The sequence below is a fragment of the Lates calcarifer genome, linkage group LG6, assembly GCF_001640805.2.
Source record: "Lates calcarifer isolate ASB-BC8 linkage group LG6, TLL_Latcal_v3, whole genome shotgun sequence".
In the NCBI taxonomy this organism is placed as follows: domain Eukaryota; kingdom Metazoa; phylum Chordata; class Actinopteri; family Centropomidae; genus Lates; species Lates calcarifer.
In genome coordinates, this window is record NC_066838.1 from 14,735,872 (window position 1) to 14,754,859 (window position 18,988).

At 40.2% G+C, this 18,988-nt stretch overlaps 1 protein-coding gene across 2 annotated transcripts; it reads right to left on the reverse strand.

Moving 5' to 3' along the window:
* Positions 1–380: 380 nt before the first annotated feature.
* LOC108877916 (plakophilin-1) lies at positions 381–16,673 on the reverse strand. Of its 2 annotated transcripts, none has more exons than XM_018668162.2 (15): positions 16,296–16,673; positions 13,027–13,142; positions 9,225–9,404; positions 8,864–9,060; positions 8,610–8,751; positions 8,089–8,296; positions 7,653–7,821; positions 6,857–6,974; positions 5,320–5,475; positions 5,038–5,214; positions 4,547–4,700; positions 4,272–4,458; positions 3,475–3,559; positions 2,675–2,785; positions 381–2,507 (listed from the first exon to the last, which is right to left on the reverse strand). In XM_018668162.2, the coding sequence occupies exons 1-14, from the start codon at positions 16,477–16,479 to the stop codon at positions 2,711–2,713; spliced, it is 2,148 nt and encodes a 715-aa protein (XP_018523678.1). In that variant the 5' UTR covers positions 16,480–16,673; the 3' UTR covers positions 381–2,507; positions 2,675–2,710. The 2 variants fall into 2 exon arrangements, with proteins under 2 accessions (XP_018523678.1, XP_018523677.1); XM_018668161.2 differs by having other exon boundaries at positions 9,201–9,404; positions 16,296–16,668.
* Between the last annotated feature and the right edge of the window lie 2,315 nt (positions 16,674–18,988).

Sequence of the window (18,988 nt, forward strand, 5' to 3'; positions counted from 1 at the left end):
AATGTATTCCTGTGTGAAAACAGTGCAATGTGCAAAAAACACATTAAAAAATCAACCTTTGGGATTTAAATCTCACCAACCCTGCTTCAGTCAGACCCTTACACTCAATTTGGAAAATGGAGCTGAAAAGGCTTCTCGTTTTACTTTCATAGCTGTTCTCTTAGTCAGAGTCACGGCATGCATACACAAACACCACAAAAACCCAGCTGGAATGAGAACTTAGAGCTTAATTAGTTCAAGAAATGGGATGAACACAGATTCCAGTATCTTTCTATCTTTCCACACAGCTCATATTGTGTAAATATGTCTAATATGCACATAGTATGTTAGTACACTGAATAGTTAGTTGGTTGTTGAAGAAAAGATCACCACTTACAATGTTGTCTGCATATATGTCATTTATTCTACGTACAGACTGAGTGACAGGGAATGCTCCTAATTATAGGCCACACACACTTCTCCAAAAATACATTCTCAGAAATACTGACATCAATCTTCCCCGAGGCAAGCGAACCTCAGCGTGACTGTGTGTCTCGAGTATAAAAACAGTCCACTGCAGTGTATCATGGGACCGTGGAGAATCCCCACAGCTGCCAACCATCTCATCTCCTCACAAGGATGCGTTAGTGATTGAGGTTTCAGAAAGAATTTGAATTTTATACATTTTAAAATCATCTGATTTCAGTAAACAAGATTGTACTTATGAGAGCAGACACCCTTTAATGTATAAGTACCCTGTACTTTAAGTAAATCTGAATATGTACCTCTCAACTGAGGTAGCGCACACAAATCATAATTCATTAGAATTATGTCCGAGGGCACAGCCCCTTCATGATCTCCTTGCTGTTCTATTGAATTAGATCAAAGATCACTTAAAAGACTCTATGTGTGATGCCAGCAGCTAACGCTGACTGTGTGGATATACTTTATAAGATTTTTTTTTAATGGACTGACTGTTTGAATATATTGCTACAAATTTCTATACATAGTAAATCAAAGTGAATGGGCTCCAGCTGTGCCCAGGTGTTACATGTCATGTACTACATGTACTACTACCTCCTCGGTCTCCAGTTTCTTAGTGTATGCAAGAACACAAACAAATTTTATAAAACAACACAAGAGAATTTGTAGATTTCCATATGCAAGTTAATGACAAAGCAATATAATGGAAGAAGGCGCTTCGTACTACTACTTAAAGAAACAGTTTGACACTTTGAAAAATACGTTTATTTGCAGTCTTGTCGAGATTTAGATGAGAAGATCATTACAAAATATTAAGCCATCACTGTGTAAACGTAGCTTAGCAAAAAGACTGGGAACGGTAGGGGAACAGTTTGCCTGGCTCCGACTACAGGCAAACACCTTATGTCTTATTTGCTTAAGCTACACAAAAAATTAGGTGTAAAAACATGGTTTGATGAGTTCCAAGTGTTGTTTTAACACCTTAGTTTTTGTATGAATTAATCAAACAAGATATTCATGCCTGGTAGGAGGATTTTTTTTTTTTTTTTTTTACCTCTGGACAGAGCCAGGCTAGCTGTTTCCCCTTTTTCCAGTCTTTGTGCTAAGCTAAGCTAACCAGCTGCCGACTGTACAGACTGTCATGGTATTGATCCTCTCGTGTAACTCCCAGAAAGAAAACAAATAAGGCTGTTTGCCAAATGTCAAACCATTCACTCAACTATTTAGGGCACTATTGTTGTAAGTGAACAGAATGAAGTAACAAAAAATTCAAATAAACTGCATTTAACATTAGAAATGTAGCATTTCTTTGCTTCTGTGTGGAAACTTTGCAAACCCAAGTGCTATTTCTCTCTTGAATTGAGCATTTGCTTTGCCTTTTTACATACTGTAGGTACATTCAACATATTAAACCATATTAAACCTATCAACTTCAAAAAAGTGAACAATTAAAAAAAAAAAAGACTAAACAAAAAAACTGATTTCTAAAATTGTTGCTGTTGTACTTTATACCTACAGAGCGCACGCTTTGGATGTACAAGATTTTATCTGATAGCAACAGTTAACACAAACACACACAATAGTCTTTTAAACTGTTTATATATTTTTCTTACTGCTTTCATTTTCAGCTGCTCAGTCCTCAAGGCCACAGATGTTTTAACTTCAGGCCACTTGTAGACACGTTTATGGATATGAATAGTCACTGTGTGTCTTCTGTAACATTTCACTGCAGATAACATGGTCTGTCCACATTGTCTGTATTGTGGTTGACAGCCTGTGAGAACTAGGTTTCAGCACATGCACACTTCACCTACCAAAAACACTCTCACCCATGTATATACACAGACAGAAACGTATCCAAATTAAATACATATAACACCGGCAGGTTTACTCAAATTAAAAGCTCTTTTTTCTCTATAGTATGTACAATACATGATTGACTTGTAATTGCTAGGATCTTTCAGCAAGGCTATTATATGAAGAATTTTACTTCTCCTTGTTGCAAGGGTGTGGCCACAGCAGTGTCTAAACATGCTGGTTTCCATCTGCAAGTACACACACGAGCACATGGAAGAAAAGAGGAAAGAGAAAAGAGAGGAGAGAAAAAAGTTGTAATCCCTTTGATAGAAAAATCTGCTCATTCTGGCCCCACTGAGCCTTTAAATCCTGAATACATGCAGCTACAAACATCCCAAAAATACAGAGACCGTACCTCTCGGGCTTGCGTGGTGCCACTCATTCATTGCACTCACTCGATAACTTGCATCGCCCTGTGCACTGCTGAGGTGTTCTCATTGACAAAAAGCGACTTGGCCAATCCCATCTGTGGAGTGTAAAGTTCAAAAGAAATCAGTGAAGGGTGTCCCACAGATGCAAGCACATGCATAGACACACACACACACAATGTGCCCTCACCCTAACTATGAAAGGAAAAGCACTGCGTCAACACATGGAGGAGCCTTTGGCGAATTACAGCAGTGTGAAAACCAGCTTCTCTTCCCAGCTCTACTTATCTGTCACTTTTTTTGGCTTGATTCATAACATGTATACACACTGCTGTTACTCATACGATAGGCACACTTGCTCATACTCATGTACTCACACACACATTTCGAGGAAACATTCAATGTATTCTGTCTGTGCTCCACCCTGTCCACCTCTGACCCTCACTGTCTTGACCTCTTTGTCATCTCTGTCTTTCCAATTTCCACATATTACTCCTCTCATAATAGACATCGAGCACTGAAAACCAGTCGGCCAGGATTCCAGTCTGACTGTTTCTGTGTTCGCTGAACTCTTGGGTGTGGCAGGAGGGAAGGGAAAGTGACTGTGCGAGCCAAAGAAGTAATAACAAACACCCACCCATTTCAGCTGGGGGCCTCCCACTGCTGTTGCACAAGCAGTGGGAGCATGTGCTAAACTTTAACCTGATGCATATGTGCGCGTCTGCCTTAAGAGAATCTTAAGTCACAGTCAGCAAAATGTTATGCGTTTCGCTTCTGTCTAATTTACCTTTTTCACAACACCCTGAAAACTCTTCTCGTTCCATAGGCTGTAGAGCAGCAGTGAGGCTGCTTTGCTGCCTTTGGGAAAAGACCTATAGGACAGAGGAGCAGACATTAAGAGAGAGCACAGGTTAGCAGCACGAGATAAGACAAAAGCAGATAGAAAATAACTTTTGGCCAATACACTGCTATAGAAACTGCAGTGGTGATGGTAGATTACAAGCTTACTTGATGTATATTTGCTGTAAAAAGGGAGGAATTCATAGTTTGCTCATCATCCCGCATCATTATTTGTGAAGGTCTTTATGTTGTTTACAGTGCCTCGAAATGATGGCTCACCAAAATCATAAAATAGAAACAGTTTTTCTCACTGACCCTCAGCGGTATCTTGCCATGGAGACAGTTTTGGTTTTGTGTTTTGAGATACGCGTCTCTGAGATCAAGATCCAACAGCAACATCTCTATTCAGATCCAATTTACCAACGAATCAACTGCAACTTCTGACAATGATTTTGTAACAGGAAGATTGTGTCTGGAGGAAGGAGTTGGCATTTTAAATATTTATTTTCATCAGTGCTGCGAGCACCGCAAAAAAATTCCATTGCATCATGGTGAAGCAAACAAGAATCAGACAGATCTCAAGATAAATAAACATATATTTAAGACCCAAAACAACCTGCATGGATAAATACCACAAGAGAGGCAAAGCAAGGGGAGGAGTTTATCTATGTATCACCTTTCGATCACAGAGGCAGTTCAGAATGTTGTGGCTATGAAAGCAGAAATGAATGAATAAAAACTGACCCGTTCTCGCTGAGGTCAGCCAGTGATGTCACCAGTTCATTATTAATGACCTTCTTGCTGACCTCAGGGTCTCCCAGCATCAGACTCCGTACTGTGTTACAAGTTGTTGCTATAGTATCGTCGTTTTTCCCCATTTCCCGGGGTCCAGAGGAGAGAAGGCTTGTGAGCTCAGGCAGAGTCTGCTTTGCTGCAGAGAAGGAAACCAGTAAATCAGATTTATGTGGACAAAAACTACTTTTATGTAGGTGACATCAACATCTCACGCTTTTTCTTACCTATGGAGGTCTGCAAGCCGTTGGTCCGAGACAAGTTATTCAGCAGGGACATGGCCGTCTTCTGCAGGCTAGCATTAGGTGACTTTAACAGAGAGGACATGTGCGGCAGAGCACCCAACTTCTGAACCAGAATTTGGCTCATGGCACTGGAGCCCTAAAACAGCGCAACATATAGTAGCAGGACAAAAGGAGAGAAATACATCAGCTGTTTCTCCCACTTCACTATAACGGTTCATATTCATCCCATATGCACACTGTGAAATCCAGTCCAGATGACTTTGTTGCATGCCTCCCACTTTCCCTTTGACAAAGTTCTTTTGTATTTTAACTACCTCTGAATCCATGGAGAAGAACCTCCACCCTTTCTCATAAAATCAGCCAGTTCTCTCTGCCTCTGCTGCTTTTCTCCTCTCCAAAATCAATATGAGATAATCCCAAATATCCAAAGACACGCAAATGGTAAGCCCAATAATTATCGTCTTTGCACTCACCGGTCCCCTGGTGGCAGTGAGGTTCTGCAGGGCGCCGCAGCAGGCCTCCAGGGTGGCGTCTTTCTGGGACGAGCCCAGCAAAGACAGGTAGGTCTGCATAGCTTTGGGATGGTTCAACCAATTTTCACCCGTCGGGTTGCTGTCCTCTGGCATCGGCCGATTCACGTCAAACAAAAACTGAGGAGAGAGGAAGGTGGGAGAATGGAAATGGTGCTTGGATTGGAAGTCCCGTCACGATTTCGTGAACAATCACAGATGGGAGGTTTGCTGGTTGATGCCCACCTGCTTTTGAATCCTGTTACTCTTGGGGCTGAAGCATCCAACTGTGGGGCTCTTCTTGCCCTCTGTCGGAGGAGCATACTTTCTGAAGCACCCAGGGGACTCCTCCTCCAGTTGGAAGGTCAAGTTATGGAGGATGCATGTACAGTTCTCCACAGACTAGAGGAGAGGACAGGAGAGGAGATTAGTACACTCAAATATCTTTTTTCCCCAGTCTAACTTTTCTAATAACTATTTTTATATTCTATTCTGATAACTATTTTAACTATATATAACTAGCAGATCTAGTTTCCGACTTACCTGCCACATTATGCATTATGTTTCACATTATGAAACAGTAGATAATACAAAGATGGTTCTTGTTTCTAAGTTTCTCATCATAAAAATTAAATATCAGGGGATTTTAGGAAAAAAAATATGCATGTCCAAAATCTCTACAAAAGAGACCGCAGAGATTTGGGACACGCAAATCTCTGTAATTACATAACCATACCAACGGACAAAAATAAATTAGAATGACATCCAGGTTTGCAAATACTGGAATTTCTGTTCCATTACTCCAAATGATTGGGCAAATATCCACTGAGCATCCACAACAGATACATTAACATGTTGACTAAAATAATAATGAGTTTGAGGAAATTAAGGCAGGTTTAGTTAATGAGGCAGAAAAATTCACAGAAAAATTATCCTTAATTACAAAGACAGTGAAAAACAACGACATGTCCTTTCCAGAGCTGAAATAAGCTAAATGTATTCTCTCTCTGTCTCTCACACAGACAAAGCACAGTCATACAACACGACTCATAATCTCATACTACTTCATTAAAAGAGGCCTGTGTAAACAGTGCTAGCACAGACATGGCATTAAGCCTGCGTCCACACCCAAAACTCCCACAAATGAGCAGATACACACATCGGCCCACACTAAATATATACACATGCTGGCTCCGCCTGCAGTATTTACCTACCTATCCATGTGTGTGTTTATGGAGTGAGCGGTGTGAGAATGCCAGTGCGCATACAGACATTCAAGGGGGTGTATGTGTATATGTATTTGGATGCATGCATGTGCTTAGCATCTAGACCGAGCACATTGTGAGAGACACAAGACATGTTCAACAGAAACTATGAGTAAACCAGTATACGTCAGCGTACATGACTCCGACAGAAGCTGTCAAGCAGCAACAAATATTCAGCATTTTGCTTGAAAAAAAGAGGACTTATTCACTGATTAATTGTTTCAACTCTATTTGATGTCATCGGTTTTACTGATAGTGATGATGACGGTGGTATTGCGGGGAGTTTGGGAGTTAAAACAGACAATAACAGAAAATAATTTACGAGTCCGCTAAAAGTTAACTCAATTCATTTTTGTTTAGCAGTGGCACTTAAGGGAGGACAAGCAATGCAATGGTGCCAGAATAATAATGACACTACAGATTAGCTGCATTCTAAAGCAAAAGCCTGAAAAATGTAGAGTATCCTTTTACAAATATCAGTGGTGGATGGGAAAATGTTCCAGTTGATGGAGGTGTACCTTGTCATCAGGGTTATCCTCTGCCACGCAGGACTGGATGTAACTCATGAGGGCGTCGATGAGGCCACTGCACTCTCTCATTGCACGCCTCTCCTTTTGCTGGGCGCAGCTCAGGTTCCTACACACATCATCCATCACCCATTTAAATCAACATGGAAACACTAACATGTCTAGAACATAATAAGAGACACAGAACTGCAGGTGCCTGAACATGTAACTTGCACTATCATACCTCTGTAAAGCAAACACAATCATGGTGAGAAGGCACGTGGTGCACAGAGGTTTCCACAGCATGATTGTTCATAACCAGTATTTGCAGTATCAACTATAACTATAGTTAATAAACAATAATAATATATGTGCATTAAATTCATGTGGTCCTTCAATTTAGGTGAAGTGTATGGCACTTCACACAAAACTCTTACAGGTGCTGAATGAAAAGACTGAAGGCAGACATCAGATAAAAGTGCTGCTCACTGTACTGAGTGGGGCCAATACATTTAATTCAGTACAGCAATATCTTGACTAGGTCTGCATCTAACAATTATTTTATTATTGATTAACTTGCCACTGATGTTGTTGAATCATTTCATCTGTACAATATTGAAAAGTGTCCCTAGTGTTTTCTATCTATCTATCTATCTATCTATCTATCTATCTATCTATCTATCTATCTATCTATCTATCTATCTATTTATTGTATAAAACTAATTGAGAACTATCAGTAAAGATTATAGTCGTAAAAATCATCCACATAAAGGCACAAATTGGAGGCACTGATCTGAAATGTTCTCACCTCAGGCACCCTGTGGCATTGTAGAAGACATCAGGGTGTATGTTGTTGTTGGCGCTGTTGTCTGACCAGCAGGTGAATGGCACCACCACATTCTCAGTCAGGGCTGGCAGTGCCGTCGCTGTTAGTTCTCCCTTCAGTTCGTCGGCGGACGACAGGTTCCATAGCAGGCCTGCGTATTGCAAGAAGAATCAAGTCACAAGCAATTAAAAATAAAAAGCTTTCTGATTATAGTGTGAGTCATTTCATCCATGCGTCATGCAGTCTTTATGTTCTACTAAAAACAATAAGAATACATTAAAAGGGCCTGTCAGTTTGTATGTGAGAATTTCCCAAAAGGTTTAGGGTATAGGGCATATGTTTTAACCTGGGATTAAAACCCCACTGTGTCTCACTATCTCCCAGTTTTTTGAGGTCCCATCTCAATAATCTGTCCTACCTGTGATTTGTTTCTGAGTCTCAGTAGAATCTGTCTCTTTTAGAAGCTGCAGGGCTTTAGCTATACCACCACAGTGTTGAACCTCCAGCTTGTTGTTCTGGTCCTTAAACACCAGGTTCCTCAGAGCCCCAGCGGCAGCCTGGCTCACCCCAGAGCTGGGGCTCCGCAGCAGGCCTACCAGAAAGGGGATACCCCCTAGTTCGGAAACCTGCAATGCAGAAACGTGGAAGGAATGGTTGAGGAAAATCCAACACTTTCAGGTGTGGCGATGCGTTGACAGCACCCTGAGCTACAAACAGAGCTAGCAGCCAAGTGTGATGACAAATGCTTTCTCCTCCCTTTCCCTTAAGGCAGGTTACACAAAGGTCCTCATAGAGCGCTCCTTTGCTTGAATTTCTATCGAAGAAGACAATGCTCACACAAAAGTGATGTGAAAAAAGACTACAGTGCACTTCTGCATGTTTGGAGGGCGTGTCTGCACTAGAGGCATTTGCAGTGTATTTGTGTGAGAGTGCTCGTACCTCCTGTTTAGCACGCTCCTCTTTGAAGGTGGTGTGTTGGATGAAGGTGGCTCCAAACTGCTGGAAATTGTCATCAGGGTGAGACAGGTACTCTACAGCCTCCTTTAGAGTGATTTCTGACAGGTTTATCCCACTGTTAATCCTGGAGAAACAGAAATTAGATATTTAATTAATCTGATGTCACAAGTTTGAATAACAGCGTGGAGTTCATTTAATGCAGGAAATTTGAAAGACAGGGAGCAAGTTGAACTCACGCAGACTGCTGCAGCTCGATCTTAGAAGTTTTGATGGTACCCATCTTGCCCTCAGTGTGGGACTGGGCAGAGGGCGGCCGGACCATGCGCGTCTGGCTGTTGGTCAGCTGAGAGCCGTTGGTCATGGAATAGGTGCTGTGTCTATTTACTCGAGTCTGCACAGTGTGCTGGCTCTGGACCGTCTGCCCTTTGGCTCTCTGAGTAAAGAGCAGTTTACAATGCTAATTTGATTCTGTGGAGTACTTGCAGTTTTTATGTTCACAAACATATGTTTTGCACAATCATTTTAGGTACTTCAGCGACACTGCAGGTTAAGAGAATAAGAATTAATGATCACCATAAGGGGTGCAGGTGCCTGTACCGGTGCTGGGGCAGGAGAAAATGGAGGAGCCAAGGCAGGGTCACTGCGACTGGGTTTCAGCCCATTGGGACTCTGGGGCCAGTTGGAGGCTTTGATTTGCTGTTCCCACGTGCCTGAGGAGCTGAAATGTCTTCCTCCCAAAGTTTTAGTGGACATAGTGCGACTCTTCTGAACATTGAACTAAAAAGAAAGAACGTGTGGCTCATGAGATTTACTGACATTGAAGATTTCATTTCAAGGTTCTCCAGAGGATAATGGGTCTACACAACACTTTATATTTTAGATTGAATTAAAGTCCACACTAACTAGTTGTGGAAAACTGTAGTTTAGCTGTAGCTAAAGTCAGAGTATTTTTCTCTGTATGTATTAAAACACTGCATAACCTTAAGGCTTCTCTGTGGCAACAGTCCAAGTCAGAAAAAAAGACAGAAGAAAGTAGGTGACCCATTTTTTACATAAACAGTTTTCAAAGATATCCCCCCGTTAACCTAGACAGAGGAGTCTGACCTGACACAAAGCCTGCATACCTCTTTTTTTCCCCCCCTTTTCTTCCTTCTCACTTCATGTTGAGGCCAGTGGAATGCACCGACCAGTTACACAAACCAAGGTAACAAAATATCTGTTGTCACTGGAGACCAGCTCAAGCTGTGTGCATTATGACACTGCTGGAGCAGTTGAGCAGTTTCTCACAGAGGAGCTTTGTGTGTACAAGTCAGACACAGCACCCATTAACATTTAAAAATCCTGATGTCACTTAACACCTTAATCCCCCGTTGTCACGTATTGTTATTGTTCCAATTTATACTTATACTGCATTTGCTTTTTTGGCTTTTTGTATGTCTGTGTTTGTGTGTGTGTGTATACAAAACACACTATTCAAGCTTTGCCAAAAAGAAATCAATAAAGAAACTTGGCATAGGCTGAGCAAGATGACAGAACATGTCTTGCTAATGCTTTAATGATTAGTCATTCTCGCAATTAAACCTTTGTCTCCCATTGGTTTGTTTGAAAAATCACGCTACAATGTGGCAGTTTTGGAAGAAGATGACATTCTTGCTGGTCTTTGGACGCACTGAACGTTCGTAAGAGGGGGAAGTGTGCACCAGCGAGACAATGAAGGGAAAAACGTCCCCCTTCTCCTCACCCAAAAATCATAAACATCAAAGCTTAAGAACTCACAAGATTTTTTTCTCACAGTTAATCACTGCAGCTGATGTGTTAACGTTTTATAGAATCAGGTCACATACACACACTGTATTTTTTTTTAACCCTATCCTCTGTCTGTGTACCGACTCTCTTTCCTGTTTCAAACCGGACTGATTGCTCAGTTACTGGAGCCTGATGGAGGAGAAGTCTGTCAGCAACATGCTTGATAAGCACTGACAGCGTGTTTACTCTCAGAGTGTTGCATGCTCCCTTCATTTGGGTACAGGTGGACTGAGCCACTGGAGCCATTTTTACACCAGAGGCTGGACAGGAAAAGATAGATGCAAATTCTGCAGAGCAAATACAAGCGTCACAGACAAACAGCAGGATGTTTCTGTGTTTAGTTAAAAATATCACTTCATTCTTATTAATGGGATTTAGATGGGAAACATGAAAGAGAGCAGGGTATACCTGTATGCTACAAGAAAGTGCACTGCCATCAATAATTTAGAAATTGTGACTGAGAGTATTATTGATGTTTACTGACGTGATGGTAAAGCAATCCAGTTAAAAACATCAGTAACCCGTCAAATACAGATTATTTTTGTGTAGATGAAAAACACAAAGCAATGTTTGGTCAAGTATCAAGCAATATCAGCAACACAAAACTGCAGCTGGATCGCTGACTGGATCACTTGCAGGTTGGTTTGAGTTCTGGTTGAGTTCTGACATCTGGTTCGTATTTTAAGTCATGAGGCTCCGCTGCTTTATAGGTCAGATAAACTCTCAGTCACATTCTGCCTGGAAAACAAAATTTAGGGAAGAATCAAGTCCGCACAAGCAAGCAGACAGTTTCTGATGCCACTAGGGGAAAATTACACTCATAGTCCACGACGTGCCCTCGAACAGAAACTGAAGAGGCTGCTGCTGACAATATTTACCAGATGACAGAAAGATTTTTTTTCTATAGAATTCATACCAAGTTAGATATTACTTTGACATTTCTGTCATTACTGCTTTGAATGAATGTACCTTATAAATGTAATATGTGCATATAAATGTACCTTTATATTGGCAAAAATGTCCTAATTCAATTACATGCTTGTCAGTGAGGTCATAGTTAAAGCTGGTCTGTCACTGGACTACAATGTGTTGATGTATCTAACAAAGTGGTCACTGTATATCAACACTGAAATATAAAAGTGGGGAGGGTTATCACTGCTCCTGTTATGACCCAAGGCAGAATTTGTGGTTGCTAGCTCTGTAATTCATTTTTTACTGAGCAACTCCAGAATTAGCTTCACTTGTGGAATTTAGATAATGGGACACAATCAACACACACATTCTAAAAAAGGATGTGACAGAGATATATACAGTGATGTGATGATAATGAACCTTCACCAGCGAGAACACATCACCACACTCCCAAGAAATGCCTCAGCTCACTGTCAGCGGGTAAGGTCAGGTTAACCCAGAGCTACACATTCACACACAAGCACATACGCACACCCAAAACCACACCGATGAAGTCAACATTACTCCTTTGTGGAATTTGGATTAGTCCTGCTCTGCAAATGAGTTGAACTCACCCTGACTCTTTGTGAGAAGATCGGAATTTAGAATGACACTCAAAAAACAATATCTGTCCTTTCCCACAATGAGGATATCACTCACACACTCACACTCACACACACACACACACACACACACACACACACACACACAAACACACACACCTGGCTGCTGGATACAAAAGTATGTTCTGAAAATGTTCATCAGATTCACACACTGTTCTATGCATAGACACACATCCAGGCACATGAAAAAAAAAACAGATTGAAAACTGATTCAGGAAAAATGTTGTCTTCGAGAGACCCATGTGGCAACACCATAATGTTTGCCTGGCATCATTATGGTCTAATGCTTTATTGAACAACGCTGTAAGTCACCCATGACTAAGTGAACCCTCCCACTTGGTGTTAACACCAATTTATAAACTTATGGATACACCCCATTAAAACACCAAACTTCTCACAGTTGAGTTCCAAAACATTTTCAGTAAAATGGGAGGGGATTTTGTCACATGTGGGAGCTATAAGGCATCTTAATCATGAGTAAGTGTATCTTTAAAGGACCACATGAAGATGTTTAGTGCATTTTCAAAGCATGAGCCAATTTCTGTTATTTTACTAAAAGAATTATCTCACATTTTGGGAAGTACATGTACATTTGTTTGCTTTATTGCCAAGAGTTAGATGAGAAGGTTGTGTGTGTCCATTCAACATGAAGCTCAAGCCAGAGGCTGGTTAGCTTAGCTTAGCATGAAGACTGGAAACTGGGAAACAGCTAGCCTGTTGTCTAAATCTGTTTTTATTGTTGTCCAAGTGTAATCTTTGCATGGTAATACAGTTGTTAGTTCCCTTTAAGAAGCTTAGTCCGCATTACCACACAAAACACACAACTTTTTATGGACAAAAATGAATGTATGAATGGCATGTTTCATCTCAGTAAAACCGATAATGTTGAGTATCTGTATTTATAGTCAAAAACACAGATTTTGTCCTTTCATGCAGAGTCTGTGAGAGAGAGAGATGGGTTCATGCTCTAATTATCTCTACAATAACATGCAGTGCTGTTACATGAGAGAAACAATTACCCCTTTGCTGTAGCCCGTTGTCGCGGTGGAGCGGCTGTAGGTGCCATTTGCTTTGCCTGGCAAAAACTTGAACGATCCAAATTCACTGTATGTTGTCAAAGTCTGCGGAATCACACCTGTTAAAAGAGGAGACGAGTGAAAATCCAGTGATTACTCTTTTACTCTCAAGACATTACTGGGTTGTAAGACAAATAAAGTCACATGAAACACAAATACCTGGATTCATGTCAAGATGATAATCAAAGGAAGATTAAGCCCCCACTGAGAATTTTACACAATGGAATGGGGGAGGGTGTTACTGGAAAGAGGTGTCTTTATCATCAGATTTCCATCACACTGATAAGACATGCTGTCATAATGTAAAATATCCAACCACATGTTTGTGGTGATTTCTGCTTCCAAAAGACCAAACTTGCAGCACTGCTGAATTAAAATGTTTTAAAATTAATTAAATTTGGAAAATTCAGAGGTATCAGATTGACTCACATGTGTTTCACTGTTAAAACGGTCCGCTTCCCTGGTTTCTGGTGGACAAAGACAGTCTTGTAATCTCTTATAAAACCTTTTCATTAACTGATATTCAACTGGACAGTTTGAAGAGGAATTTGAAGACCGTGAATAAAGTAATACACCAATACATATATTAAATTTAAAAAGGGAAAAAACAACTTATTAAATTATATTAGATTCATTTCAAATATTCAATATTTAAATTTAAAAAAAAAATCTAGAGATCAATAATACTATGTTTAAAAAAAAGGAAATAAATAGCCAAATTCACAGTTACATTTAACAGGTATTTTAAAGGAACCTTAAAAGGTGGATTTATTTTATTTACAATTTCCTTACCCATTTCATTAATAATTCTCTGTGCTTTTAATTTGGTGACTTTGTTTTGGCAAGACTGTGGTAAATCTGCCCTAAGGTGTACATTAATCTAATAGCGCACATTTCTTCAGTAATTTGTTAATGCACTGTTTGATTTGACTCATTTACTAATTAATTTATCCAACAGTAAATGACACACAATCATTCTGCTCTACCACTATTTTGTTTAAAGGGCAGCCTTGAAGACCTTTGTGCACATATTACAGGTTTTAGAATCAATATACATGACTAGTCAGACAGACAGACATGACATCAGGTCAGTCACACTTGGCAGGCTTCGTAGGGAACTGTGTGCGTGAGCTTAGGAAAAATCCACCCTTTACACAGGAGCATGTTTTAGCACCTTTGTCTGACTGTCTTGTCGAGTGAGTGATTGGCTGAGACTTCACCATTACAGGATTATGACAGTCAAAACAACAGTATTATCATCAGCAGGAACATATGTGAATTGTGTGCAGGAAAGGAAGAAATCTCCCACTGTAACCTTAAAGGGTCAGTTCACCTAAATCATAAAAAAAGCCCACATTTTTTCCCTCTCAGGTGACTGTCTGGCCAAGCAAATTATTTTGATTTAATATGCTGAGATTTTCAGGTATCTATGTCTGAATCCTCTGCTGCCTCTCCAATACTCAACAGCAACATGTCCTCCAGAAACAATACACCAGACAGACCTCGCTCTGGGCAGCTTTTATATAGACACTTGGTAGACACAGTGGTAGAAAACAGCTTTATCTGTATTGTACACTTAAGCGGGAAAATCTGAATCATCTGTGCCTTTAAACTCTTTGAGCACCATAAACCTCAATGGTGTTGGCGCAGAAACAGGAACATCAGAGGGCGAAATCTTATAACCTCAGCACATAAAACCAAAATATGGCTTGATAAAACCTGGGATGAGTGAGAAAATATGTGTTTTTGTTACTTGGTTGACCTGCCCTTTAAAATGTCAAAGAACAGAATAAGTCGTGGTCATTAACGGGAAAATCCACAGAGGCAAGTGTTCGAAAAATAATCTTTGTCAATAAAACACTGTAAGAAAAAAAAGCTTCTTTTGAACAAAATAATTAGCATTTGCCCCAGTAGTAAAACTAAGAATTTAAGAGTAGTTGTATGACCTCAGGGGTGTGTATAACTCTCACCTTATGGTTATTCTCCTAATTATTCAGTGTTTGTCTACTGCTGTGTGTTTTCTAGATATATACCTTGAGCAAAGTATTCCCAAGTCTGCACCTTACTGGTAGAAACTTTGCTTTTTCTTTGGAGAAATTGGTTTGTCTTAAATTGTGACTATAAAGGGATGCGTACATTTCGCATTTTCACTGTAAAGAGTTGATTTTGAAGCTATTAGTTGTGTGGAGCAGAGATGATAACGCACTTACTTCTCAGGTACAGCCTTTTGGTTGGGCTGTATGTCTCTCATATGGGCTACATTTTTCAGTCTGTACTAAAGGCTATATTGCAGGCCAATTTTAAACATGCCAGAAGTGTCTTATCATGCCTGACCCAAATTTCACAATTGCTTGAAGCATTGACAGTGTCAGTAAGACAATAAAGTAACACAATGATAGCCTACTTTACAGATTACTAACATAGGCTACTGATAAATTCCTCTGATGCCATATATGCCATGCACTACGTATAAACTTAGCGTGAGGACACATTTCACAAGACATTCTGTTTCTCAATTTTGGTGGATCTTTATAATTCCTCTTGCAGTAATGCCAAATACCAGGGTTGTTTTGAAAGACTAAAATGTAATTTTCAAAATGTGCATGTGGGCTTTTCCAAGCCCATGGGGCTACATTCCTTACTAACTAACAGAGAGAAACAGCTCTGTCTTGCTCAGGATAAAGAGGTGTCTCTGACATGCTGGTTCTCAGCTCACTCCAACAAAACTCACTTTCATAGTTTAACAGTGGAGAGGGATCACATTTCACATTTCGGCCTGTATAATTCCAGCAAAAGTCACTTTTGGCCTAATCAACTTCTGATATCCACGACTGTCACAATAAAAACCCTCTACACCTAATAACCCTTCACAGATAAATTATACAACTCCCCACCTGTCTCTAGGGTTTTTCCCCAAACGACACAACTCATATCTGGTTCTCCCAGGTTATTGGGCCAAAAACGCGGTACAGGTCAACAGTATGTTCAGCTTTTTTAGAAGATGCAGCAACCACTTCTAGGGAAGTTTTATGACTCATGCAGTTAAGAGGAAAAACTAGTTATATAATAGTGTTACAACAGCGGGCAAACAAAAGTAAAACACTCATATTAGGATAAATAAAAGACAACACCGCGGGACATGGCAAATAATGAAGATACAACAAATGTGTTATTCTTAACATTGTGAGGTTTTAAAGGATTTTTTTCCATACTTGTAGGTGAGGGAGACAATGAGCCGTTCTTCCCGTGTTTGGACTTGCTCCTCTTGATGGTGTGCACTTGATCCAGCACGCGCTGCTGTCCCGAGCGCAGCTTGTTATCGGAGGGTACAGCGAGCGAAGTGTCCTCCGCGTTCCCGATTGTCATCGCCGATCGCAGCGGGTCAGGAGGCATCATCTTCCTTAGTCGGTGCCCTTCTCGTGAACGGATCGACTAAACCAGTTCCCAATGGTAACAGTTCTAATAACGAAATAAAAATAACAAACCACAAAGCAAAGCGCAAGGACTGAGGAGAGGTGTGGCTACACTCTGCGCAGTGGATGCAGCGGATGTGCAGAGTGTGTAGACACGCTAAATGTTCCCAGAACAGCGGCGGTGAACTCCACCTCCCCGGGACCGCGCCCCGTCGAGGTGGGACCGGGAGAGTTCATATGCAGGTGCGGAGTAAAGGGAGGGGCCGCGGCAGACACTCATACACTGAAGCTTCTGTGTATAACATCTGCGCTACTGTGGTGGAACACATGGTTAACACTAGTAGTTTTTTTCTTGGGATGGGAAAAATGGGAATATAGGCGACCATCAGCAACCACATCCACTGTTGTCATGGTGAAATGTCTTTTTCTCTCTGTTCCCCTCCTATCACAGACTACTATTTAATTTCCCTGAAGGAGTCATCCCAACGAGATCAATAAAGTAAAGTCTAAGTCTAAGTCTCTTAAGTCTACACAGTAAATAGTGACGATGGCAGTGTAGACACATGTCAATAGACAGTGTACAACATCATGAAAGAAATAATACATTTTTGAAGTTCAGGACTAATTAAACTATATTTCGGTTACTCAAGTACTGTACATAAGTTCAAATATGAAGAACTTTACTTGAGTATCTGCGCATTACTTTATCCTTCAGGAAAATGTCCTGCTTTTTCTTATCTGTATTTATTTGACTTGAGAGATTAATATTTTACACACAAAACATGATGACGAGCTTCTAAGATGAACTATTAAAGGAAAAAATAGAGTATAAATATAAATAACAGTAGTTCAAATTAGCTCCACCTCAACCAGCTACAATAGTAGCAATGTTATTTACCCAGTAATTCATCAGAAATACATATAATTGCAGGACTTTCATTTGTAGCAGAGCACTTTTTTGTGGCTTTTACATAAAGATGAGAATACTTTCATATTTTTATATGCTGTACATCTCAACAGCATATAAAAGATACTTAACACTACTCAACATCAAAATGTGGGGCACCACTTTCTAATAAGTCATAAATTGCAGAATTGTTTTACTAATTATTAAAAACTTAATAAGGACTTTATAGAGGTACTATACTTTCTTAGCAAACACACATTTTGAGTTACCCAGTTGTTTAAAAAAGTATTTATATTTATAATGTTTTTATGATCTATATTTGAATGATTTTGCCATATAAACCAAATGTCCTAATCGTACAAAAAACAAAAACAACACACCTACATAAGCGCATATATACACTTACACATACATAGTTCAATACCATACACATGCACCCACGTACATATATACAAATCCTTACTCAAATATCAACATGTATGGTTTTGTCTATCTTTATTTTTATCTTAGTTTTTTATCTATGAGTATGGATGACTTTTTACTATCTGATTGATTAAGGATAGAGGAGAGACAGGTCGGGGCATGAGCAAGCATAAGTCAACCTGAGAAGAGAGCCAAGAAAAAGGGAGGAATCAGAAAGAGGAGGAAAGGGATGAGCAAGATGAAAGAAATACCGGGAGAACAGCAAGAAGGGGGGTGGGGGGGGGAGAAAAAAAGGAGAAAATATGAGCACATGCTCTCTGCATAACCGGATTGTTCTGGCTAAGTTTCTGCAGGTGACATTTTCCCACCACACCCTTCACTTCAACATCGCCAAGGTAATAAACTTATGACATTTGTGTAATGTACGTGTGATATGTGTGTGTGTGTGTTTATGACATTGTGCTGCATGTCAAAGTAGGCACAGATAAACTGAGGCCCTCTTGATATATTCCTACCAGAGTCTTGATCTGAGAGACAGAGGGAGAAACATAAGTCAGAGATTTGTTTGATCTACTAATAGTGTAAATCCGTCCGAGCAGGTGGATTCTGGAGGACAAGGCCATGTTGTTTGATTAGATTTGACATCTGAAGACTAGAACAAAATTTTATCCCATGAAGCTTTGCAAACCAGACTGATCTGATTTGGAAGGGACTACCACGTGAAACTGAACCTCTAATTATTGCCGGTCCATGACCAGTAATTTACTGATTTAAGGTGAGATACAGCTATGAGCAACCTGTTAACTATTCTAGCTGTATTCTTGCACTGCTGCAATGTTGGCAGGCTTAAGCTGTAGGCACCACACCCTGCCTGATGGCTTTGTGTGCGAGTCACCGTTCACCACTTGCAATTTTGGCAACATAGCACTGGTAAGTGGAGCCATCGCAGACAAATAACACACTGAGTAATGTCTACAAACAAAGAGCCAAAAGTATATGTGTGTGTGTGTGTGTGTGTGTGTAATGCTGGAAGTGATCTCTTGTACACATCCTTGACAAAGTTGCAATGAGCACGTCAGTTTAAAGCCAAATGTTATTCTTATGCTTTGCCACATTTTCTACAGTGGTTTATTAACACTTCACAACCCTGTTTGTGAAGTGT

What these genes read in the sequence shown, in the direction of transcription:
- LOC108877916 (XM_018668161.2), bottom strand. Translation starts at nt 16,479, where the DNA reads ATGATGCCTCCTGACCCGCTGCGATCGGCGATGACAATCGGGAACGCG. An exon ending in ATTGTCTCCCTCACCTACAA is followed by an intron (nt 13,143 to 16,295) that starts GTATGGAAAAAA and finishes CTCTTTTAACAG; the next exon opens with GTGTGATTCCGCAGACTTTG. An exon ending in TCACTGCCACCAGGGGACCG is followed by an intron (nt 4,701 to 5,037) that starts GTGAGTGCAAAG and finishes GCGCTGTTTTAG; the next exon opens with GGCTCCAGTGCCATGAGCCA.